This window comes from Lutjanus erythropterus, chromosome 1, assembly GCF_056507025.1.
Source record: "Lutjanus erythropterus isolate fLutEry1 chromosome 1, fLutEry1.hap2, whole genome shotgun sequence".
Taxonomy (NCBI): domain Eukaryota; kingdom Metazoa; phylum Chordata; class Actinopteri; order Lutjaniformes; family Lutjanidae; genus Lutjanus; species Lutjanus erythropterus.
This window is the reverse complement of record NC_139317.1, coordinates 21114969-21141356: the sequence shown is the minus strand read 5'-3', so window position 1 is coordinate 21141356 and position 26388 is coordinate 21114969. Positions and strand designations below refer to the sequence as shown.

The window sequence follows — 26388 nt, the reverse complement described above, 5'->3', positions numbered from 1 at the left end:
TGGCTTGCCCTTTGGTGTGCCTTGGGCACAAAAGTTTGAGAACCACTGCTCTTGATGTTCTGATCCTGTTGTGGTAGGTTCTCTTTACAGGGGCGATAATTAAGACTTCTTTTATCCTTCAGTGGCAAACAACCACAATACAGCAGCCAGGGGTTGACTTGTTGGTTTAACACCAGTGATTTCTGACTGTGAAAATGTGACCAATCAATCATAAAGCAGTGCAAGCTGTGTCACAAGAACATTTTTATATCACTGAAGTGGGAGAACAGAAGGTCATTGATGAATTATTAACCTTTAAATATCACAGACCTTTATACTTTTGGCTGATTTTATATTGTCATCAAATAGTTTAATTTATATTTAATTCAATATGAAATGTACAGGAGCGTATTGCTGCCATGGAAGATGAAGAAAATGGATCAGTATCACCTTATTGTTATAGCATGTTTTTCATGTTATAGCATGATATTATCACTTTATAAAAATGTTTTTTGTGTTATTATGGCATACAAACTTATCATTTTCTAGCAAGAAACTTGTCTTGTTATAGCTATATAGTATTTATCTTGTTATTATGTGATAATTTGCACATTAAAACGTGATAACCTGTACTGATACAATTATTGTTATAATAAGATAAATGGTATATTGTTATAACAAGAAAAGTTTCTTGATATAACTTGAGAAGCTTTTACATCATAATGACATAAAAATATCTTGTTATGATGTGAAAAACATCTTGTTACAAGAATTAACTTTTCTTGTGATAATGTGATATTGATCTGATTTTTTTAGAAATAAAATAATAAAAATAACACAATAAATACATATATGATGAACCAGATATTGTGTTAATATCTTTAATATTCACATTTTTATAAATTTCCATTGTGCAACCTTCCCCAGTCACACAGAAAATATGTTAAAGGTTATTTTCATCCTGATGTAAGCAAAAATAAGATTCATTTTGGCAAGCTAAAAGGAGACTGGCAGTGCTACAGGTACATACATATGATACTTCAAGTGGTTTGGTGTAAGAATATTATCTGAGTTTTGACAAAAATACTACCATCATGACACATTTAGTACCTCTTGGTCTTAACATTCTGTACCTGATAAAACAAAAACAAACAAACAAACAAACAAACAAGTTCCCAGTTTAGATCACACTGCAAGTAAAAGCAATTCAGTCATACCTTGAAAACATGATACAGTGAACAATTCAAAGTGCAATGACATTTAGAAAATATTTCTTTTATTATCATGAGATTAACATTTGTTAGACAGGTCCATAGTTAATAAGCACAGCAGCTCCCACTGTAGTCTTCCATTTTCCTGTCGCTTTCAGCAACTAGAGACACTTTAATGAGTCAATGAGAGCAGGTTAAATGTTTAGTACACTTCTTGTACTGCTGTATGGAAAGGTGTAAATGTCCAAAATCAAAGAAAATCCTCTTTTCTTGCAGAATCCAGCTGTCAGTTCTCATCATAAAGTAGCACCTCAGTGTCCAGAAATTGCTTGAGCTAAAAAGTGATGAGAGAGAAAGACAAAGTAAGTACATGAATATTAAATATCAGAAAACATGATAACCAAGACAACATGAACTTATCAAAATGAAATAATGGTGGAGTTTTGGAGTCATCGATGAATGAGTCCCAAAAAAATAAATAAAGAAATACTCGGCAGTCCAGGCTCTCACTTTTCTCTCTTTTAAGAGCGTCTTCCTGTCATACATGACCATGTGCACATGAACCAAATATTAACCCTTAACCCTTAAATATGACACCTAAAGCTAGTGCAACTACAAGATGACATGCATTACTAACAACAATCAAATTTAGCTCAAAGTGCACGTTTCAGCATTAAAATACTATTTTCCCAAACCCCTCTGAAAATGTTTTTACTTGTGACCCGACGCAAGTTTCTGCATTATGACATTACTACATATTAATGTACTACATGAATGTTGAGGGAGAAACCCCCCAAAAAAGAACACAGATGCAGTTCTCTTTAAACAATACTGTAACTTCTGTAACTTAATATAAATCCAATGAATACATGTTTTATGTCATTCTGATCTTCAGTGATGGGCACAAAATGGGTGGCAGAGCAATTTTTACAAACCAATTCCCCCTCACAGCCCACCTCTAACAGCTGACCTGAACATGGCATGAGAGCGCTACAGATAAAAAAAAAAAACACAAGTTTGGGAAAAATGAGAATCACTCACAGCACAACTATTAACAGTAAAGCATGCAGTCACACAAGTTCTCAAGCAATACAGATTCCTTATTACAGTAGATAATATAACACTCAAGCTCCAAGTTCCAGGTTGAAGTTGCAGCCCTGACTCCTGGAAATGACAATTTGACACCTCAGATTATTTGCAACAGCAAATAAGTTTTTAGGGAAGTATAATACTTACCAAATTACATTTTCAATTTAAAAAATGAGAAAAAGTTGTTAACTGATGTACCTGGCAAAACGCTGTTACTGCCAGTAAAATGTTTAACAGGGTTGGGAGGGTTACTTTAAAAATGTGTTCTGATACAATTACTAATTGTACTCAATAACCTAATCCAAGTATCACAATGTTAAAGTGTAAAGTGGCAATTGTCAGATTAGTTGGTCTGACATGAGACGAGAGTCTGTGACATGTAATCCATTACTCCCCAAGCCTGATGTTCGATGACAGTCTTGCAACACACTATGCACTCACAGTGACCACGGCACTATTCAACTTTTTTATGGTTATGTGTGTAGCAAATGTCAGAGATATCTTTTATTAACATTTAACTAAAATCACGATCTTTACCTAAGCTCAACCCAAGTGCTTTTGTTGCCCCAACCTCCATCGTGGTACATGAATGTAGTTTTTCACTCACTCAAAGATACATCACCTCTCAACATAAACCAGGCAATGTTTATATAATATGTATATATATATATGTATATATATATATGTATATATATATATATATATATATATATATATATATATATATATATATATATATATTTTGTATATCTGTGCCCATGTGTGGCACATTTCTTTATCTCCAACCATCCCTATTTGTCCACGGAGGACTAAAATTAGAGAGAAAATTTAGCAAATCAAATATTTGTCAGTGCTGGCTGATGCATGGAGGTTTTTAATGAGGCAGTAAAATGACAGAAACCCTCTTTTTTTTTTTTTTTTTTTTTTACAATAACAACAGTGGTATCTGCTGTGTTTTTTTCTGACGTATCGCTGCCAGGCTACAGATGGGGAGCTAATTGGTGCTGTGGAATGCAGCTGTGCTGACTGCTGAACTGTCAAGGTGCTAAATCAAAAGGTGTCTCTTTTGTTAATTATACACAATGCTACAAACAATCATGTTCGTTTGAGCCCTTTCTTTTCTCAACCATCCATAAATATTTTGGCAGTGGTACAAAAAGAAAAAAAGAAAAAACAATTTACACACAATTATCACAGTGGGATGAGCAGACTGCCTGCAGATGTTTGTTTGGATTGTAATGGGAGCAGAGGCAGGGCTTCCCCAACCCACACAAGATGTGTTTCCTACAATCACAACAGAGCGGTGAGCATGCAGCGAGATGCAAAGCACACAGGAGTCCCTGTTAGAGAAAATTAGCGAGGCCTTGAGAACATTAGCACCTTAAAACATGCAGTTAGGCCTTACTTTATTTCTCGGATTAGACAAACGTGTAGTGAATCCCGTTGCTTAGAGGAGAGGGAGGCGCCAGAGATACAGGAGGAAGAGGAGGAGGTGGAGGAGGGGGTGGGGGAGGAGGGATGGGGGTGTTAGCCTGTGTTGGAACTACAGAGAAGAAGAAAGAAGGGAAACAGAGAGGGAAAAAAAACAATAGTGGTTGTTAAGTCAAATGGGAAAGTTGAAAGGCCAAGATAAAACCGAGAACCACACAAACTGAAAGAACACACAACTATTAAAGTGTTCAAGATCTGTCAACCACACACACGCTTCCTGTGCTCTGCATACTAATGATGCTGTGCGTGGGTGACATGGACAAAATCTAATATCACTGTATGTGTTTTTTTTTTGTCTTATTGCTATTTCAAGAAAATACAGTTCAGAAGCCTTTAGTTAAATAACAAAATGAGAATTATATTGTAAAAATAATAATTGACAGATTACTTGATGATCAAAATAATCATGAATGCAGTCGAAGTATAAAGACAAACCTCTGACGGCTGACAAAGTCTCATAGTTTATAATGTCAACCAAACTATAAATCATATTCAGTCATAAAAGATGCTTCCAAAAATATACATAATTACAAAAATATGAAAAAGCAGATGACAAGACATGTAATTAAATAGCATAAATATAATACGCCATCAAAACAAGATTTATAGAGTTTAAGGCTGCAATCTACAATTATTTTTCATTACTATTAATCAGCTGATAATCTTCTTCAATAAATGTTTGTCTATGTCTAATATTACTGAATATTAAGTTTACCACCATACATGACAAAGAAAAGCATTAAGTCCTTTCATTTGAAACGGTTAAACCAGCCAGAGTTTAGAATTTTTGCTTGAAAAATAACCAAACAAATTTATTGATTACCAAAGAAGGTGCTGATAAATTTATCTTTTCATGAAGGTGTCGGTCTAGGAAGATTTTATGACATTGACATGTTTTTTTCATTCAGAATCCCAAAGAATGAATGATTTGAAGTTCATTTGAAAAGAAGAAAGTTGCTGGGGTGTTGCAAATATCTGTAGTTAATATCAGTAAATATGTGATCTGTATGCTCTCATGTGATGTGTGCTTTATTTCTCCATCTTTTCAACACTTCATCAGCTTAAAAGAAAAAAAAGCAATTAACAGCTGAAGAGGCACTTCACAAGTAAGTTTTTTTTTGTTGCTCATTAATATTTTGTAAATAAATTAGTGTTTCTTTTCAATCTTCCCAACTAATAATTACAAAATACCAAATTTAGAATAACAAATTCAACAATCAAAAACATATTTTTAATATATACTATGCCTAATTTAAGTGCTGCGTATTCCTGCTTTTATGCCAGCAGCATTATTAAAGTCTCTCATAAGACTCTTCTTTTAATTCAGGGATTTGAAAGTGCACCAGCATACCTTCCTTTAACACCAAAGGGAGAGAAAGTCATTGATTCAGTCTCCTCTGACAAGATGCCACCAGTTATATTCTCTGACATTTCTCTATGCTGGAAATAATGTTATAATTGTTGACTTTGCCTCACTGTGCATATTAAGCTTCCACACACGCTGACAGCTTGAGTGTTACTGTGTGTGACAGATATACGTGTGTGTGTGTGTGTGTGTGTGTGTGTGTGTGTGTGTGTGTGTGTGTGTGTGTGTGTGAGGCAGACTGACAACCTGCTGCAGCTACAGTGAAAATGAACTTGGCTGTCTGCTGTAGAGTATGAAAAAGATGAAAAGTGAGCGCAGTGTCTTTTATGCAGGTTCAGAGCTATGTTCAAAGCAGCAGCAGCAATGGTATGCAGAAGAAGAGCAGAATTTGACTGGGTCATTGATCAGCACACAAAATGGCCTCATCAAGCGATTCCTCCCCTGTCTGAAAGATTCTACACGGATTGCAATTAGAGGCTATCTGTGCTCCTAAGAAGGAGTAATGTTCAGTTATTAGGAAATGAACAGCCTTATTGCTTGACTCTGCACCTTACGCCCTTCTCATCTCCTCTCCATCAATCCAGAATTCTGCCTATTATCCCTTCTTCAACCGAAAGATGTCAATTTGATGCCGGGAGAAAATTTACTGAAAATGTCAGGACCGGTACTGTTTGCTTTTTTCCCCCCTCCTTTTTGGCAGATACAGTAATTATTTCTGTAAGTGTTTCTGTGGAATGATGATTTTTACACTCCATTATAAAGCAAAGATGTATGAACCTACGATAACCCGCAGGCTCAAACAGACAGAAAATCATTTCAGATGATATAAATGACCAACCTGCGACTAGTTTGCTCTTGAGCGAAGCCTCCGAGGCGAGAGCATAGGACATGGTGATGATCCTCTCCTGCTCCTGCAGGGCCGAGTCCAGTGCCACCAGCCCCACCTCCGGCTTGTCCACAGGCACTGTAGATGCTAGGTTTTGCACACTGTCCCCGCACAGAGAAATAAAACACAAAATTGACCAAACATCATGCATTAACAACCAACAAGTAGGGGTGTCAGAATTCTCTAAATCCATGATTCAATTTGACATTTTATTTCCATGATTAAATTTGATAGAATATGTTTGAAATTTGGACTGCTCCTCCTGTATGGTGCATTCAGGTTAAAAAGACATTAAAAAACGAAAATGAAATTTCGGCTGTAGCTGTAGCATTGTTTTCAGAGAAGCACATATTTCAACTTAGTCACGCTTCCTTAATCTCTAATGATATATCACAGTCATTTCATGATTTATTACAGTAAATATATTACACATTTCTCCTTTAACCATTTTTTTCAGCATTGACATCTAAGCCATTGTTCGACTGTTGAGTTCTCAATTGCAAAATCCACCAGCCCTCTTTTAGGGAAGGTGGCCTTGTGGGTAAGCTGAACTGTAATATGTGATATAGACTAGGTAGGTTTGTTGTGGGAAGTGAGCCTCTCCCAGTGCCAGCATGTTACCACAGTCACAGAGAAGTGCTTCATGCTATGAGGGGTTGTTAAGTCACTCTGGTCCATCTAAATGTGGTTTGATAAGTGCAATAGTTACAGAAAGGCCATGCTGTGTTCACTGTCACAGAGACATAAAAAGTCTCTGTTCACGCAATATCACGACGGTGACCTGCATTCCTCAAGGCCGAGTTGTGTGAAGTGCTATTAACCAGCAGAAACACCAAGATAGCTGCTAAATAATTGTAGCAGTGGACAAGTAGTTAGTGGTGGGGAGAAAAAAATATTGGGAGAATAGTCAATCCTGTCATTTGAAATTGAAATTTGCATTTGAAATGATTGAAACTGAAAACTTATATTGATCGATTAAGAATGCGGAAATGCATTGACTGCTGTGAGGGCATTCTCTTTCCACATGTCAGAGAAAAGCCTGAGCTGCAGTCAGTGCCTTTGAAGGTGGTGGTAATTTAACACCTTGCTCATGGACATGTCTGTATGTTGACTGGTTGCCAACAAAGAGCTTGAACTCACATTTAAGTGGTTGTTTGGCTAATGGCAATGCCTTCAAGAAACCCCAGAATCAGCCACTTATGAGCAACACTTAATTTTATTTTATTTACCTGGACTTGGCCAAGATGCTCTTGATTCGCTCCACCTTACGATGGCGATCCTCCACCTCCTGTGGACTGAGAGGCTCCTCTGGCTCTGAATCCACATAGCGCTCCGGAATCAACACTTTCTGAGGCTTGGAAAGCTACACAAAGCAGATATAGTGTGTGTTAAGAGCTAAGATACTTCATCATCACCCTTGTTTATCAGCCCCCCCTCCTAATCTATCCACTTGCACAGCTGAATATATGCAGATGGATATAATGGAGATGCACAAAGTTCACTGAGCTATATCTACAACAAAGAGGTAAAGTGTCTCTTTCACACATACTTCCCAGTGAATAATTGGGATAACCTTTCAGGTACCACTAGTGATTTTCACTTTTCACACATGCAGCATTTAGGAACATTTCAGTCTTTGCACCTGTTCACACATGCCATGAAAAAGCTAGAATAGATGGGGAAGGGAAGTCCAGCAGATGGTGGTTATCGTGGTGATTATAGTTAAAGATGGAGGTACAAGATTTGTGACAGGTAAAGGGAGATATTTCATTTAATTAATAACCTGAAAATAACATTTCCTGCAGTACAGAGCCTTCAACCATGGCCTTTGTCAAATGGATGTAAACATTTACATGCTTGTCCCTGCAATGTTACTGCTTTGATTCACAACACAGCCTTACAGAAATTTTCCCTGAAATGTTATTTTGGTGGGAAATTGGCAGTACATATTTCCTTGAATACTGATTCGTGCTTCCATTCACACATGGACCCATGCAGGAAATGTTCCTGAACATTTCAGGGATAGACTGTATGGGTGAAAGGGGTTTTGGTTGATCGAATACCACAGGCCAGACAGATTGTAGCTGCATATAAGATCTGAACAGTATTTTATTCAACAGATCATTATTCTGTAAGTTATTACATGTCTGTCTGTTTTACTTTTGCCATGCAAGATTTCGTTTGTTCTTTCACCGCCCACCAAAATGGTGTGCTCACGTGGTGATACCATGACTTTCACAAGAACAAAACAAGCATAATTTCTAACAGAAAATATGTCACAAATATATTGTCTGTATAGTCAGCAAAAGTATTTTACTCTTCATTACATGCCTCAGAATAAACCCTCTGAACAAGGTTAGACAGACAGCTGCTAGCTTAGTTCAGGCATTTACAGTAACATTCACACAATAGTAATTGTGACATGCTGTATATTAAACGCATCATGTGCAATAAGATGTTCTTTTTAAACTGTCAATGCCAAACCTGCTGCAAAGTATGTTGTAGCACTTGCTGCTACTGATCACATACATTTTATGACCACATTTGTCTGCCATCAATCTATTTGAACATTTATGAAAAAACATAAGAGGAAGATTATTCTTAACTTTTCATTTCAAGAATAAAATCAAATGTCAAGAATAAAGTTGAAATGCCATTTCAAGAATGAATCTGAATGGCTATTTCATCCTTATTTTTGACATTTCAAGTTCATCCTCAAAATGCAACATAAAAAAAAAAAAAAACTTTGTCGTCGTTATTATAATTTCCTTATACTCAGCTCTAACACTCCTCTGTAATAATCCAATCATGCAGGGTGGAGAAAATAATCATTCAGGACTTCAGCTCAATTCTGCACATCCTTTCTGTTTGTAATAGAACCCTTTCTGATAGGTTTTACTTTTGATTTAACTAAAAAGGGTTCACAAACCTAAATAATTTTTATTTAGTGCTCTAAATTCAATAAGTTGAATAAAAGGAACAATCCAAGAATGCAGATTGCAAACACTTTTCTTCACTCTCTCCTTTCAAGAAAAGTTGAAAAATGTGAACAATGTAAAACAAATGTGAAAGGCCCTATCTAGACCCATTGCTGTATTTGTCCATTGTGGCACCTGTAGAAACATGGTGTTGCAACATGGCAGCCCTCTGTAGAGAGAAACGCCTCATTCTATGGTGATTATACACTAATGAAAACATACAGAACAACAGTAATAATACTAATAATAATTTCTGTAATATTCTCTCAATATATCCCTGTAAAGCTAACATACAGGACATTTACTTCATCAGCTGTATTCCTGTATTAAGACAAAGATAATTTACCTCTTTGTTAAGGTCGAGGTCATAATCTAGTGGCTCCAGGTCGACTTCATGGGTGGGAGGTGTTGCGGTTGTGGAGCGGAAGGTCAGCCATTCATCAGAGTGCGAGCGGGGTCTCTCTTTGTGCTCGGGAGGCCTTTCCTCCCCCTGAACGCTCCTAACTCCCTGCGCCTCCTCCCCCTGAACAGCCCGCTCGAGCAACTGCAGGTCAAAGTCCTGCTCTCTCTTCCACTGGACAATGCACAAAGGAAACAAATCAGACTGTGAAGCAAATGCAAATACTACAGGATGCTGCCATCAAGTTGTCTTGTTCATCAAGTAAATGCGAAAGTTTCGCTTGCCGTTGCACATGTATATATATTCGCATATGTACATTCACACATGTAACAAGTTTCGCATAGCAAGTACTGTGCAACAGTCTAGTAATGACTGGTCACTATCTGCAGAGTGTGTGTGTGTGTGTGTGTGTGTGTGTGTGTACAGGTGTGAAAAAGAAAAAAAAGAGGGAGCATGCATCGATATGTATGAGATATATATGCATGCGTTCATGAAACTGAAAGATTTCAGATCACAGCATGCTGTAAATTCTCTAAAACAGTGATAAAGAAGACAGCACAATGACACTGAAACATACAGGAGAGATCACTTCACTCACACTCATGACAGTTTCACTTAACACAACCTTAATGTATGTTTTCAGAGGAAACAAATATAATAAATAAATAAGCATGGCAATATGAGTTCATTAGAAAATAATGTTTATTTATTTGCAAACATTCACATTTGAAAAAAGAAGGGCTTTTATAACTAACAATTAATTAGCAGATAAAAACGCTGAGCAAACACTGAAATCGCTTAGCTGAGGTTTCGATATAAGATAGACGTCATACACATTAGTGCTGTCTAAATAAAAGACTTCCTCTCACATAGACTAGGAAGTGATGAATAGGACAACAGTAGGCCCCTATCCATTAACACTCTGATCACCTTTATCTTCATTTAAGTAAAAAACAGAAAAGAAAAAACAAAACAAAAAATGATTAGGTTGAGATGAGTAGGCTTAAATAGACTTTGCTGAGCGTATGCTGATGTTTTGGTCAGTAGAAAATAAGAAGGCACTTTCTTTCTCTCTTACACACACTCACACACATAAAATGGACACCTTAGAAATAGCACTTAATAGAATAACAGCGAGCATTAATATCTAAATAAGGAGAGACAGGACTCCAGTGAACAGACACAGAACAAGTATGGTAGTATGGTTAAAAAAATAGACTCTCAGAATGACAGAAAGATCAGTGAGAAAAGATGAGAATGATGCATAAAGCAATGTTAGGGTCTATAACAGATGGGAGGAAATACCCAGATGGATATGAGGTGTAAATGGCCTGTGTCTGAGGTAATTAGTGTGTTATGTGTTCCATAGGCAAGATGTATTATTTGTAAAGATTTTGAACAAGAATACATTCCTATTCAATGCTAATTTAATTATTTCCACTTGATAATAAACACTTTTTGAAAATAATAGAACAATGATATAAGTATTGTACACACTTTTTGTACTACAGTTAAGGGTTAAGTGTAAATCAGAAACTGTTATCCATTAATTTGTGTTGGTTTTTTTATCAGGAGACAGTTTGACATGTCACAGTATGAGAAGCACGGGTGTGAACAATAAAAAATAATGATGGCTGAACTCCGTTTTGTTGCTTCAGTTTCAGGGTCCTTGTATTCTGCATGTTGGTTCAATGTCACGCTGTTACACTGTCACACTTACTGGGAAAGTGAACTTAAAACAGAGCCTTTGTTAATGTTATTAGTAACACCACAATTGTGTCATCAAAATTTTTTAAAGGAGAAATATGTAATTATATTAACTGTACTTGGTAATAAAATGACATAATATGTAATCAAAGATTAAGGAAACATAGAAAGTTGAAACACTGGCTTCGACATGCTGCTACTAATTAGCACTATTAATTAGTTTATTATTAGTATATTATAGAAGTAGATGTTTAACGGTCAAATTGAGCAATATGTTAATTGAGTCTGGCAGACGGTAAGGCAGGCAGTCACTGAACTCTAATTCCAGAGTGTGTGTTTTCAGAGCAGTTGGCTTTTGTTTTCAGGACAGTGGGCTTACTTTTACACTGACAGCCACCTGACATGAATGAACAGCTGATTAACTTACAGCGTAAGGCTCTGTGTCACTTGTCATGGTCAAAGTATAATGTTGTGCTGGTCTTGCACTCCTGTAGTTTCAGTATCCCTGCAGCCTGCAGACAACCTGCCTGAGCTTTGAGTGTTCAGAGGAGGGGGCAGCAGGGAAACAACTCGCTTCTACATTGTATGTATATTATTCTAATATACTGTCTATGGCTCAAACTTGCGATTTGGACTTCAGTCCTCATTTTTAATACTAAGGTGTGACATACTGCTTTTTCAATGTGGTTTTGTAGATCGGTTCTCTATACGCGACATCTATTGCATGCTGGTCCGACCTGGAAGCGCGATCCCTCTTTTGTGGCTCGTCCTGAGTTTTCTTCAATTTCTTCCCTGTAGGTTTTCTGAGGGAGGAGTTTTTCCTTATTTAAACTGAGGGTCTAAGGACAAAGAGTATTGTTCACCTTAAAGATTGTAAAGCCTCATGAGGCAAATTGTAATTTTTAATATTGGGTCATAAAAATATAATTTGATTTGACGCGAACTTTTCCTACTATGACAAGTCAAAATGTCTGCTGTGAAAAAAGACCATTATTGTCTGAAAACATGCACGAAATCAGCAGTTAGAGCTACACAGTAAATTACCATCCTGCACTAACTTAATGTCTTACTATCATCTCTGTAATGTCAAGAACAGAGAAAAGACAGACTACACTGAGTAAAGGCATGCATGACTACGGTAGATCGCCACTCTCGGTTTGCTTGTCGTCATGCATGAGAGTGTGACATGTGATACTGTTCTAGTAACATACTGATCCCAAGTCTGCTGAGAGCGGGCGCGAGGACGAGGACGAGCTGCGTGACGACGGCGAGGCGTGGCGGTCTCCGTGACTCAGGGTGCGTTTGCGCTGGCGGACGAGGGCCTTCTGGTGCCTCTTCATCCTCTCCAGCTGCTCATCGGCACTCATCTTGCCCCTCTGCTGCTGCTGCGCCGCGTCCCCAGAGTACAGACGCTCCAAGGCACTTTTTGGTCTCTCCTGAGAGGAGTGGGAGGAAAGAGAGATGATACCACGAGCAAAGAAGAAAATAAAAACAAACCTGATGAGAAGGTAAAAGCATAGATCATGTTAATACAGAATGAAAAAGGAACGTGAAACACAATTAAGTGCTCACAGCTGACACATTTCTGTGGTTATAATTGCGGCATACAGAGAGAATCAGTTGCAGAGTTTACACTGCACCACAAATACTTATTATTCTTCTCCAAAACAATGCTTATTCATGAGGAATTTATTACACCAACATATGATAGGTTAAGGTTATAATGTATAAATGATAAAGATAATGACAGAATTTTATCAAAAGCTGAGATCTGAGATACTTCAAAACATATACTGTGAAAATTATAGAATTTTCTGGTAAATTTCTGGTAAAACAAAAAAAAAAAATCAATTTGATTCAGTGCAAAGAGTTTTTACCATGTGATATTTAAATACTAAAAATATGATGAAAATGAATGCATGAAACGTCTTTCTTCAAGTCTAATTCAAGAAATAAACGCAGGATAGCTCACTGACTTCAATCATATGGACACCAAAGTATTAATACAAGCTCCAAATATCAAAGAATTTAACTCAAAATTAATTCATTCATGAATTTCACTGATATTATAAAGAACTGGAATTACATCCTACTGTATCTGTGCTGTTTTTCCGCTAATTGTAATTTATTCGTACTATTTGATTTTTAGTTTAAGTGTCAGCCTCACCTTTGCACCAGCAGCTGAGGTTGCTCTCCGGAGGGTCACATACGAGGAGATGCTTGAAGACTGATTTAGCCTGAGCGAGGAGCCAGCCCCTCCTGAGGGAAAGCCAACAAACATTAAAGGCAGTACTCGACCTGGCAGTATAGCCAAATACTGGAGTAAATTTCTTTTAACATAATAAATATGCTACAGTTAAATTAATCTGTTCTACTGGTTCTGTCAGCTCTGTCGTATGCATACCTCTGCTTGGTAACGTCTGGTAACCATCATGTCCAGGTGTTACTACACTGATGTGGCTGGAGCCGTCTCCTGCTCCCATCAGCTCTGGATCGCTCAGGAAAGGCCGAAGTTCCACCTGAGATATGCCGACAGAGATTAGAAAATGAAATTTAAACAGCTAAGCAGCGCAAAAATACACACGCACTGTACCTTAGTGTCTCCATTTGTGTACTGGCCAATCTCTCTGTCCCTTTTGCGTTCATCTGACTGTCGTTTGAGGCCACGAACTGAAGTGTGTCTGATGACTGTTGTCTCTCGGGGCAACGGGGGCACAGCAGGGGGATGCTCGTCGGGGCTGTAGAGCTGAGGTAGAGGCGGTCTGGGAGGCACATCATCCTCACCCTGCACACAGAACACCTGTTAACTACTGACAGACACTTAAAATGACAAACAAGCATCCACCTCACACTACTCTCACTGCGACATCGGTGTTTTCTAAAGGATCACAAAACCACTGATAAATATCTGATGCCACACACATATTTGCAGATACTCACATTAAAGCTTCACTGTAGCATTTTTGACTGCTAATATTGGTATGGAGCTGTCTTCCTACAAGTGGATCCCTTATTTTTGTGTATGTCTTGCAACATGTATGAGGATGCAAACATGTATACGTGTGAGACAATGCACAGTCCTTTTAATGGTGTCACTCACTGACAGGTGGTGCCAAGAAGAAGAAGAAAACAGTTGCTGGAAGGAAGGGTGTGAATACAGTGCTGCAGGAATGAGTATTTTTGTGGGTAAACCCGAAAGTTAGCATCGCCCCGTTTCCTTGACAAAAAGCAAATGAAATTTTTCAATTGGCTTTTGATTAGTGAGAAAAATGAGCTCTGTGCTGAACAACAGTCTATGACACTGACATGGTTTGTTCATCTTCATAAACAAAGACTTTAAAATGTAAATGTAGTCACCACAAATAAAAAGCTAGTATTAGGCTATAAACAACCTACACCACAGAACCAGCATCACCCACACTAAGTGACTAGTGTTCTGCAATGATAACATTTGTCGCCACAACCTCTAGTCTCATTTAGCCACTTCTTGAATATGCCAGTCACAGGTTTTAGGACTCATTGCTGCAGCGCTCTATAATGCTAGGCTTAAAATACCTATATATAATATTTTTACTTTACTTAATAAAGAGGAAGTACATGCACTTGATACATTTGTTAGACCTCATGGATTCACTCAAAAGGTTTTGATGAGTAACATAACTTTTGTTTGTTTGCATGAAAACTCCACAGGGCATCATTCATTTTTCTACATTACAAACCAACTGAAGGAAGCACAACAACAAACTAATAAACAACAGAAAACAATGGGAGGATCTTTGTCGCATCTCATACCTTCTCCTTCCCCTTGTTTTCTGTCATACTAGCAATACTGCCAAACAAGGTAATCTTAAAATAAAATAAAAATATAAAATTCAAAAATAAAAAATAAAATTAATAAAAAAAAATATGTGGATGTGTAGTAGTGGTGAAAATATAATAACTTAATTGATCAGCAATTTTTTTTTATTGTTTGCATTGTTTATTGGGCAAGCTAAATGTAAAAATGCTAAACATTTATAGCTTCTAGGTTCTAGAATGTAATGTTTGTGTTTAATTGAACATACTTTTGGGTTTCTGTTGGTTGTATAAAACAAGTTTTTGGAAGACATCACCCTGAGAAATTGGTGTTTCTGATTATTATTACCAACCACTCAAAAAAGCTGGAAAAAAGCTTTTCTGTAAGCTTTCTGTAAGCCCACAACCTCCGGGCTATGCTTGTCATGTCATATTTTGACCAATCAGTGTTAGTCGCACAATTGGAGATGGTATATGCATAATGTGACTAGTTTAGTCAGCAAAGCTACACAAAGTGCATAGTATAAAGACTTTATGCAGCTTTGTTTTTCATACAAACATGTTTTTATTTTGGAAAGAACCAGCTGAAGGTTCCTCCTGTGGCAGGGGCTACTCACCCAAATAAGCCCACTGGCAACGGTTGCAGAGTGGCGTAAAGGCTGCTGGCTGGGGCTGGAGGAAAGGGTGGGGGTGTGGCTACTGGGGCTGAGGTGGGGGCTGTGCTGCTGCTGCTGCTGGGACAATCTCATCTCCATAGCAGACGGGCTCCCAGACACAGAAGGCACTGATGACGCCGACACTGAAGGCACAAATTTCCTCTCTGGGGAGTTCGATGTACATGAACATGTAACATGAACACACACGCACACAGTAAAGACAGTGCTTTCTTTTCCCACGGGAAATGTTCAAGGAATTAGTATCGAGTACATGATTAAAAGCTTTAATGATGCGATACAATAGCATGACCACGTGGCTTGTACTGCATTGCGTAGACAGCAAATATCATTTGCTTTGTACACATGAAAACCTCCGGGCTGTGCTTGTCTCACCTGGGTTGGTAACAGAGGAGATAGTGACTTTGTAGTTGGCTTTACTGGTGCTGAGGCCTGCGATGACATCCTCAATCCTCCACAGCTCTTTTCTGATCTGGACTTTCTCTTGCTGCTCACAGAAAAACACAGAAACACAGTGTAAAATGTATTATACACAAAAGAAATGTATAACTGAAAATGTATTTTGTATACAGTTTTTAATTTGAAGGTGATACATGATCCTCTGAACAGATTATCAATTGCTTTGTTTGTAATTCATTCCCAAACACACTCACCCATGAGGGTGAATGACTTGTTGGTGTGTGTTAACAGTGATCAGTGAGCCACAGACCTGAGAGAGATCGCTGCGGTTCATCTGTCCCTGCAGGGCCGACTTCAGCCAGTCCACATCTCTCTCCAGCCGGCTGTACTCATTCCATGCGTTCTCCATCTCCTGCAAAACAAAACAGAGTGAACTCCATGTTATAATAAGATATCTCATGAGGTTTGAATCCAGTATATGGAGATTTAGGCTGGGGTACACCAACAAGGATTCATTTTTAAACCGGATTAAGTCATGGTTTAACTTTAGTTTGTGTTGCATTTAATTTCGAGCTCTGATTTAAAAAGTGATTCAGTATTAACTTTAAACATACACTTTAACTTTTAAAAGAGTCACATTTTTTTAGAGTGATTGAGAAAAATAATCAAGTTACTCGAAGAAAGTTAAGAAGCAAACTCAACCCAACTAAGTTTTATGATGCCTCACTTGTTTCTTTCACTCCTGTTGAAAATTAGACCAAAAAAAAAAAAATCTCAAAGAAGGAGAAATAAGAGCTTAAAGCTGTTAGCCTTAGGTAGCCTAGTTAGCCTGGTAGTTTAACTATCCTAGTAGGCTAGCTAAATAAAGTACATTATATTTTGTTAATGAATACAGAACAGTCCAAAGATAACACTTTCTCTCCTCTTTAATACTTACTAGGCCCTGACAGCACTCACATTTATTTTTAAATTATTTCTTTATTTGAATTTGGGTAAGCAAGCATCTCCATATCAATTGAAGTCTATTTAATTTAAATCACTTAAATTGGATTTACTGAACAGCGACTAGTTTCTAATTGTGCAACAGAGCTCTGCTTGAAATGGAAAGGAAATGTATTACACACTGCGAGCCAAAAATACTCTTATATACTGTTGCGTAATCTGATGGTTTATTTGTAAATGTTCTATTGAAACTCCTTTTTTCTCATTCTAACACCGGATATTTTGAATATCTGTGACATTCTGACTAAAGACTATTTCTAAGTGGTGGACAAATGCACTCATGGGCTTGTTTGTAGACTCAGGTTTGTCCCCATGCACTCATTTTGATAGTCACACAGTCAACCTGAAACATTGTGCCCGTTGCAGAAACCCTCAAAAGGGAACAACTAAAAATAGAAGTGAACATCTTGTTTCCAACCAATAAAAACATAATGCGAGTGGTAGCATGCACTTAGTAGCAGAGAGGACAGTCTGCGCAGTTTGATTCAGAGAAACTGCATTGTGGGAGGCATGTTGCAACTATTGTAACTTTAACACAGCAAATGTATTTTTCATTTGAAGCATAATGAACTTGAGTAAGTGCAGCCTGTGTCTTACTGTGGAGACTTGTGATATCTCAGCCCTGATGTGCACCACATCCTCTTGTAATAACTTCTGCTGATAGGCGATCTTCTCAGCATGGGCCGGCTGATCTTTGTACTGCTCCATCTGCTGGTGGGAAACATCCAGCACAGACTCCAGCTTGTCCTATATAGGGACATGAAAGACACAGTCATAACACACCACACAATTATGGACCACACCAACACAGGCTGACACACACATATAAACAGACCTTTTTCACAGTAGCCACATTGATATGAAATGCAGTGGAAAGCTCTTAAACTCTCATTTTTCTCTTGTAGATTATCATCTAATTGACATTATACATTATAAGTTTATTACATTAATATAAAGTAATTAAATGGTCAGCTTTTCACTATCGATCAAAATGAGTTCTCCATGTCAATAATCAAAATCAAAAGCAGAATCAACAATTTCCCCAAATGACTGGTGAAAAGGTTAGCTAATTGTTATTACATTTCAAAAACTATACTAATTAAGACTCTATATTCTGATACTGGTATAGCCATCAGTGCTGAAAAAAAGTTTAAATCAAAAATCAAAATGAATTGTGGATTTTGAGAACTGTGACACTCCTATACAGTACTGTCTATATAATATAACTTATTGTAGGTTTGCTGTTGAATCTTGTTGACTTCATGATTTGCATAAAGCAGCACTATCCTCAGGTAGCAGCTGTAGGCAGACAGGTTACTGTGAGGCAAAGTATTATGGGAGTAAAGTTTGAAAAAAATAGAGTGACTGTAGTTTCTACATTTTTTCCATATGTTGTCATATATGAAAAGACTGTAGGTTGGCCACGAGATCTGATTAAAATAAATAAATTTTTTGATTTTCAGTTTTAAAAGTTTGTTAGTCTGAAATTATGAAAAAACATTTAGAATTAAATATTTACATTTAAAGAAGGTAATCAGAATTAATAACACAAACAACATGTCATTCTTCATTTATTAGACTTATTATAAAGGTGCTGCACCATATTTGGTGGTATATATATGTATATGTATGTATGTATATATGTGGTTAATCACTGTAATTGTGATTCTTATAAGTACTTTCCAGTGTATTAGCGTAAACACAGGTGTTACCACTGACGATAATTAAGGTCCAATTCCATTTAGTGTAGCGGAGCCTTTCCTTTCCAACCTTAATTAGTATCACTGGTAACACCTGTGTTTACACTACTATTTTATATCAAAATGGCTGATGTGAAAAAGAGGCTTTACTGTTCATATTAAAGTAAAAGAAAAGCTAATTTTATATATTACAAAATAAATACCTTATCCTCCTTCAAAGTGCGTATTGTGGCCTCGAGCTCCTGTAGAATCTTGTCTTGTTCACACAGTCGACTTAATTTCACCTGAAGGGAAGACATATTTAAATAATAAGAAAGCAGGGAAACAAAATGATAAAATAATACCAGAGCGTAGACATAATGCAACACAAAAACAGATAAAACTGTAACTGGGCTGATGAGATACAGCATCTGTTTACAGCAGGGTCGACTGTTCCATTCTTGTCTTCATTCAACTACTGTATATTCACAACAGCGCAGACAGAAAAGATGAATTGATCGTCTACTGTAGTCTTCGCCGTCTGTAAATATGTCAATAAGGCTCATCTATGTGAAAAGCCCAGAGGAATTCCTCTCATCAGCGCAGTGAGAAATATCAAAAGGCTCTATACTGTCTGGTTTGGGGGCGAGATCTGGTAATAACCATTATGGGTAATCATAATCAAAAATCCATATTTTCAAATTCACTTTTGGAGAAAAGCGTGTTTATCGAGAGTGACAGATTTGTTTTCCCAGAAATGGGTTATGTGTTTATGAAAACAACATAAGACTGCCTAGTTCACAGTCTTTCTCACACAGTGTATTTTTTCCTCAGATCTATTTATCATTCTGTTCAATTAATAATTAAGCTGTTTTTATTTTGCTGCCATATATTGTTGTTTTTAATTGCATGAAATATTCATTGTTCAGACAAATTTACTGGCAATTTCTTATAAATTGTTAAAGTGGAACAATGCTAATGATGAAAAGCCAGGACATCCATCTTATTTACCTCCATTCAGCAGAAAACAAAGAGTGAGAAAAGCAGGATCAGGCAAATCAAACTGAAAAATTTAACAGCTCAACATCTAAAACTCCCATTACATGTATTTTTCCCTTTAAATTGCAGGGAGGAAAATAAAAGCTGTGGTCGATACTCTCAGGCCCTCACTGTGCTGCGAGGATGGGTGTCCCCACAGTGTTGCAATGTACATACGTTCCCTTCCCTCCGCAGCCTCTGTTTACCACAACTTAAGAACACACACACACACACACACACACACACACAAACCACACTAAAACACACAGTAAAGTCAGACTAAAGTCAGTTGCCTCTCTGTAGTGGAAATGGAGATCTTAAAGAAAAGGAAGAGACGGATAAACAGGGTGCTTATCCTTTAAATCCTGAGAACATAATGATTCACTTACATCAGCATCACTTTCTGCTATTTTCACAGGCCTTGATGGTCTTTCTGTTTTTAAACTCTCACGTCCAGTAACCTGAAATTCCCAATATTCACAAATGAAATAAAATGTTTAATATGTGTAATTAAATGACATATTTTGAATACTGCTACTGTAATACTTCCAGTAAACAAATAACAACAACTTTTCAACATAAAGTCAGACTATTAGACAAATCAAGCTGAATGGATTTTGATAAAAAAGGTGAAGAAAAAACAAATCACACGACCAGAAAAAAAAAAAAGCATGAGCATGAGCTGATATAACAAAACTTTGTGCAGAAGCTGAGCAAAAACACTTACGCAGAAAAAGTTTCTGCATCTTTGTGTTCAGGAAAAACCTAAAACCCCAAAGCTGCTCTTTCCTGGCTGCTTATTACTTTATATGAACTGTAGGGATGAAAAATTATTCTTTAAATGCTGGTTTTATGATTCAGAAACATCGTGGTTTTACAGTACTCCTACTTCAAAAAGCTACAAGTGTAAGCTACAAGCAACTCTAAGTTATCAAGGCCTCTAGTTTCATTATGGTAAGGCAGTATGTACTGTATGTGCCTGCAGAGAAAACAGTAGTAAGACACTGAAAAGGTGGGAATAATTACAAATATTAAGCTTTGTGTCACTGCAGAAGCCTTGGGATTACAGCCATCATGGACTGGGGCTGCATGATATGGTAAAAAAAAAAAAAAAGTCATATTGTGATTTTTTTGACTAAAATTGTGGTTGCGATATGAGATATGATTAGTAGGAATGATATTGTTTTGCATCACAATTTTCATTTTTACTGAAAAAAACCCCAACTATTAAACTCGTGATAATGTGATATTTGTTGGTGTCTGTACCAAACCCACGTGCAGCAAACAAGACCATCATTCTATGTAGCCATTGGCTCGGATTCTCCTTGAAATCAGATGAACTGACTTATGTCATGCAGACTGCTGCAGCCTATGTTTACACTTTCTTAAGCAAAGTTACATTAGACAGTTAAAAATGAGCAGGAGGAGATTCTTCTTTAGATCATTTAATTTTTTGACATTTTATGGTTATGATGTTGACAAAATCAGCAAAATATTTAAGTTCCTGTCAGTCACCTTATATTAATACTTAAGTTTCTTCTTAGTTAATCAGTTTTTATTTGCATAAAGTAATGACTGGCCTTTTCTTGAAATCTGTTATTGATTATGTCTGTTGTTTTTCTGTGTCATGAAAGCAGTAGAAGATGCATAATAGAGTATTATTAAGCAGGACTGCATAGGAAAAATGTACAGTAAGCAATTTGCAGGTGGGGAAACAGTACAGCGAGTGCTGAATCATAAAATTGCACTGTTAACTTATTTTATCATTTCAGAGTTTGTTTATTCACATTATTTCGCAGACTTCCTTATTTTATTCTTAACTTTTGGTCATTTATAACATCACTATAAAAAAAAAAAAACTCTGAGACGAATCTATTTTCATATTTTTTACACCTCAAGATGTCATTTTAACAATCACTATGAATACCCATCAACGACCTGGTGTTAGAAATTAGTTTCAGTTCTAAACACATGTACACTACATCACACACCGCTTATGCAGCTGTCGGTGTTGTTCTGTACTTGGCTCTTACAAGTAAACTAAAAAAAGTAACTATATATTTTTAGAAGTGACTTAATGATATTTTTCTCTCTTGCTATCAGTATAATAATACAGTCAGTCTGTCACATCCAGACCTTCTCCAGATCACAGGGCAAACATTGCTCTGCCAGTCTTCTGTGTTAGAAATGCATGAAGCTGAAAAGTGTGGGTGGAATATTCATAACACACCACACCAGGATCGCCACACCCAACACAGTTTTATGGATCAGTGCAAATGGAAGGCTCGGTTAAAGGGGCAATCCACCTATTTTGCATGTCAAAGTCAATTACTAGTCATGTGGAGCACTACACAGCCTGTGAGAACAGTTTTATAATGTATTCTGTGGTTCTGGAGGGAGCTTTGTCAAGTCTGGGAAAATTACTCAAATGATCAGCTTAAGCTTGGAAACTACAAGTTTTTAAGAGAAAGCCTGTGATATATACTCTGGGCATTGAATTTGTGAGATGTAGATGTCAATTATCAAGTCAAAATATTAAATATTATATACATTTTATATTATTATACATTATATCCATTCATATGTATCCTTTATATACATATATATATCAATGTGTTTTGTATTCATATAATATCCTTTTATATATGTATATCAATCTCTATATATCCAATACATATATGTATATATATGTATATATATATATATATATATATATATATATATATATATATATATATATATATATATATATATATATATATATATATATATATATACAGTATATTTATATAAACATACAGTCAATCATATATATCTCTACAGTGCAATTATAATGTGCAATATGTATTTATAGTGTGCCATCATCCTGAGCAATTATATCTATTCATACTTAACAACTAATCCTGTGAATCTCCTACTGTGCAACCTAATCTCTGTGTAATCATCCATTTTAAAAGGCAATAAAAATAAAGTGTAAATTGTGCTTTTTATTTTATTTGTTATTTATCACTCACTCTTTTCTACCTCCTTCTACCTTTTGATCCTAGAGTTGCCGTAACAAGTGAATTTCCCTAGTGTGGGATCAATAAAGTTTATCTTATCTCCTCTCATCTCATCTGAAAATTAATGTTTTTGTGGAAATCTGTCCTTCGCAAGTATACAAACTTCATGTAAATGTAATAGTCTAGAACTAGAACTAGTAAATGCACTTTTGAGATCATGGTGAACACACACCACTGCAAGTTATCATCCATTTCTGCCCGTTACCACGATGAAACTAGAGGCCTTAAAGTTGTCACTGCCATATTGTAATCACATTGCCAGTATTTTTCTTAAAGAGCACCATTGGGTCATCTCTTATGTTCTAACAAGCAAAACAAAAGCAAAGTGAAGGTATCATAGCAAACATTCAATACATTCAGAAATGCTTCACAGCATGCAAGGAAGCCCTCTGGCAGAACGACTTCCTTTCAATCATCTCAAATCTCATTGCAGCGCTGGGAGTGTCACACAGTGAATGATCGGATCAAGGTATCCATGTGCAAAATCCTGCATTATTTCCAGGGATGCATCACATTCCTTTCGAAAAGCAGTGGAATGGACTGTTTCACTTTGTATGCACACCATCCTTACATTCCAACAGTACCCAAAACTCGGAGTGGAGTTTTCAAACACATTGTGTACTGAAACGATCATCGGGTCAATACTTTGGATCTGTTTTGAAACAGGAAATGGAGAGGAGTTACAGGATGTACTGTACATCATTAAGATGACCTCCCTCCATTCCAAAACACAACCCAGATTTCTAATTATTGTTCTGTGGTGTTAAACATACAAATCAATTTGGATCAAATGCTTTGCACAGGTGTAAATGCAATATATGCCAGTAGCTGCCTAAATGAGACAGACTGCTTAAAGGGATAGTTCAGATTTTTTGAAGTGTGGTTGTATGAAGTACTTATCCATAGTCAGTGTGTTACCTATAGTAGATGGCGGTCAGCATGCAACCAGTTTGTAGAAAGCAGGAGTTCTGGTGCAGGAAGCTAAACAATGTACCACTGTGGGCAGGGTCAGCAACAAAATTTATGTTAGCCTTCTAAATTAGATTCACTGCCTCTTTGTGCTTGTATGGCTCCGCCAACCAGTTAAGTTGCAGCTTTCATCCATGTCTGTCCAGACTCATAATATCTGGAGTGAAGACTTTAATAAATAACTAGTTTAGTGTATGAAGTGTATTTATTTTATTTTTTTTACAGAAGACTGATAGAGAACTGAACATTATGATGTCACAGCGAAATTGATCTTTGACCTGTCACTGGCTCAGAGGCATGAAAAAGACCTACCTGAAAAAAATTTATATCAGATAAAACTGTACAGAATACTGAATATTTTCATCGCATCAGTCTCGCTCTCTCTCCACCAGACTCCTTTGGCGAAATCAGTAATTTTATCTTGCAGAACACGTGAGTCGCTGGTTTACAACTGCCTCAATCTATTAGTTTGTTTGTATTATTGTGTGACTTAAATCAATCTGAACCAACCCACCTAAGTCACACAGCAAGACAAACAAACTAAACAACTGATGCAACTCCCATGTTCTGTGATGTAAAATTACTGTTTTTGCTAATGGAATCTGGTGGCTTTGGTGAAGGCAATATTTAGCTTATAAAACTGTAGTTTCCCATAGGAGAAAGCTGTCTGATTGCAAGTTAAAATGGTTAAACTATTCTAAATATAGCACACACTTCAACTGAAAAAGATTTTTTTAGGTGGGCCTTTTTTAAGTGGCTAAAATACACGATCTATTGTAGGTAATACAATGACCATGGATGGGTTCCTCATACAACTCCACTTCAAAAAATCCAAAAAATCCCTTTAAACACAGCTGTGAGAGGCCTTTACAATGAAACTATTTCTATTGCTCACAAAGGAATTGGAGTTCACATGACTCAGACAATTAAGAAATTCAGTCATGTGTTTATAAAACTTCAATTCCCATCAGGACGAGCTAAACATATGTTATTGGATCTGAACAGTTCAACAGTACAAATTATCCTATGAAGAAACTGAACATCAGGGCTTCGACTACAGTAAGAAGTCAGATATTGCTTGTTATCACTTTATGCCCGTCACACTAGATGATCTGTTTTATTCACCAGAATATTAACGCAAAAATTGTTTTTCATCCTATAATGGATAATTTACATAATAAGAGGACAGTTAAAAGACATGTTAATTCCATCATAAGGAGACAGTAGAGGAAGCAGAGCGCAGAACAGAGGAAAGACAGGAAAAGGGGAAACAGGGAGGCAGATGTTGGAGGCAGCAGCAGGAGAACAAGATTGCAGTCCACAGAAGGGAGATGGAGAAGAGGATGAAAAGGATAAAGTGGCATTTACTTTGTTGGGGCCCACCTTCAGATCTAGATACTCCAGGTCCTTCTTCAGTTGTATGTAAGTATCATCAGCCTTTAAATGAGCAGTGGAGAGATAAATCATTTGAAATGAAGCTGCAAAGGATAATGGGTGACCAGATGACTCCTGAGGCTTTTATTTGCTGTTGAGAACTTTAATTAACTTGGTCTCAATTACAGTTTACTTCTACCTCTGTATTTTTATCCACAGTTAGTAAAGCCAAACTGTAATTAAGTAATGGTAATTTTTGAACTGGTTTAATGTCTCATGTTTGACCCCATACACAACAGATTAACGCAGGTCTTGTGCATGACATGTGGTCAAACTGAGTGGAAGCATGGAGGATGGCCAGAGAATGGTTGGATGTTAGAGACTGGGTGGAGTTGTCATTACTGAGCACCGTTGCAGCTTCACTGTGGTCTGCTAGTCTCACAGTAATGCACTGCAACTTTGTCAACAGACTCATAAGGGAGACTGCGGCATGATGGCTGCTTCAGAATGAAAACACCATGAGCAAAAGGTTGATCAAAGCACACAGTCATGTAGATACAAATGGGTCACATATTCTGTTTGTGGCTGTGTAAGGTTATACATCTAAGAAAACAAAGGAAAAGTATAGAATGAAGGCACAGTCGACAAGCAACATGCTTCAAATAGGAATTTCTTATAAATAGATTAACACAGGCCTCTGGAAGCTTTTGAAAAAGGTGGATAAGTCACACTGACTATAAAGACACTGATATATAGCTTAAAGACAGTCTGGACAGTCTGAAGTGCAATAGAGCCCATGCCACAATGGTTGAGTAAATAAGACAACCAAGCAATGCCAGGAGACTGCACGGTCTTATGAATGACAAGGAAGTAATGTATGGGATTGGCTGGGGAGAGGGGGACCACAATGCACAGGCTGGCAGGGGTTGCAGTGTGCAGGAGGAGGTTAGGGAAGTACGGGGACCCCTGACCTGCATGCTGGGGCCTAGAAGGCCGTTGTGCTGGTGGTGCTGCAGGTGAGCGAACGCATCGCTGGGGCTATGCACACCAGCCATCTTGGCCTGGTGCCTCCGAAGCTGAATGAGGAGCAGAGTCAGCTCCTCTGGCTGCAGCCAAGGCCGGGTTTAGGGGGCCGGAGGCCAGTGGAAGTGCAGAGGAATGAGAGAAAATACTTGAGAACCATCTGGGCAGTACATTAGCTGCGGTGGTTGAGAGGCCAGTATACTTTTGCTTCATCAATGTCCTAACAAGTTAAAGTGGCAATCTCAAAGACTTTGGCGACACCTGCG

At 37.3% G+C, this 26388-nt stretch overlaps 1 protein-coding gene across 15 annotated transcripts in view; it reads right to left on the bottom strand.

The window, feature by feature from the left end:
* Positions 1-844: 844 nt before the first annotated feature.
* The window catches only part of plekha7b (pleckstrin homology domain containing, family A member 7b), a 106836-nt gene continuing 81292 nt past the window's right edge, over positions 845-26388 (bottom strand). For 6 of the 15 annotated variants that reach the window (XM_084716462.1, XM_084716482.1, XM_084716544.1 and 3 more), the window contains 17 exons: positions 26071-26205; positions 25094-25162; positions 20084-20155; positions 18881-18961; positions 17575-17724; positions 16286-16387; positions 15952-16063; positions 15520-15722; positions 13701-13892; positions 13512-13626; positions 13275-13366; positions 12319-12543; positions 9347-9574; positions 7252-7385; positions 5975-6123; positions 3685-3822; positions 845-1524 (listed from right to left, as the gene is read on the bottom strand). In XM_084716462.1, the coding sequence (XP_084572588.1) occupies positions 3698-3822; positions 5975-6123; positions 7252-7385; positions 9347-9574; positions 12319-12543; positions 13275-13366; positions 13512-13626; positions 13701-13892; positions 15520-15722; positions 15952-16063; positions 16286-16387; positions 17575-17724; positions 18881-18961; positions 20084-20155; positions 25094-25162; positions 26071-26205 (2184 nt within the window). In that variant the 3' untranslated portion in view covers positions 845-1524; positions 3685-3697. Of the gene's footprint in view, positions 1525-3684; positions 3823-5974; positions 6124-7251; positions 7386-9346; positions 9575-12318; positions 12544-13274; positions 13367-13511; positions 13627-13700; positions 13893-15519; positions 15723-15951; positions 16064-16285; positions 16388-17574; positions 17725-18880; positions 18962-20083; positions 20156-23327; positions 23409-25093; positions 25163-26070; positions 26206-26388 lie in introns of all 15 variants that reach the window. The other 9 variants (XM_084716513.1, XM_084716568.1, XM_084716560.1 and 6 more) reach the window with 8 other exon arrangements.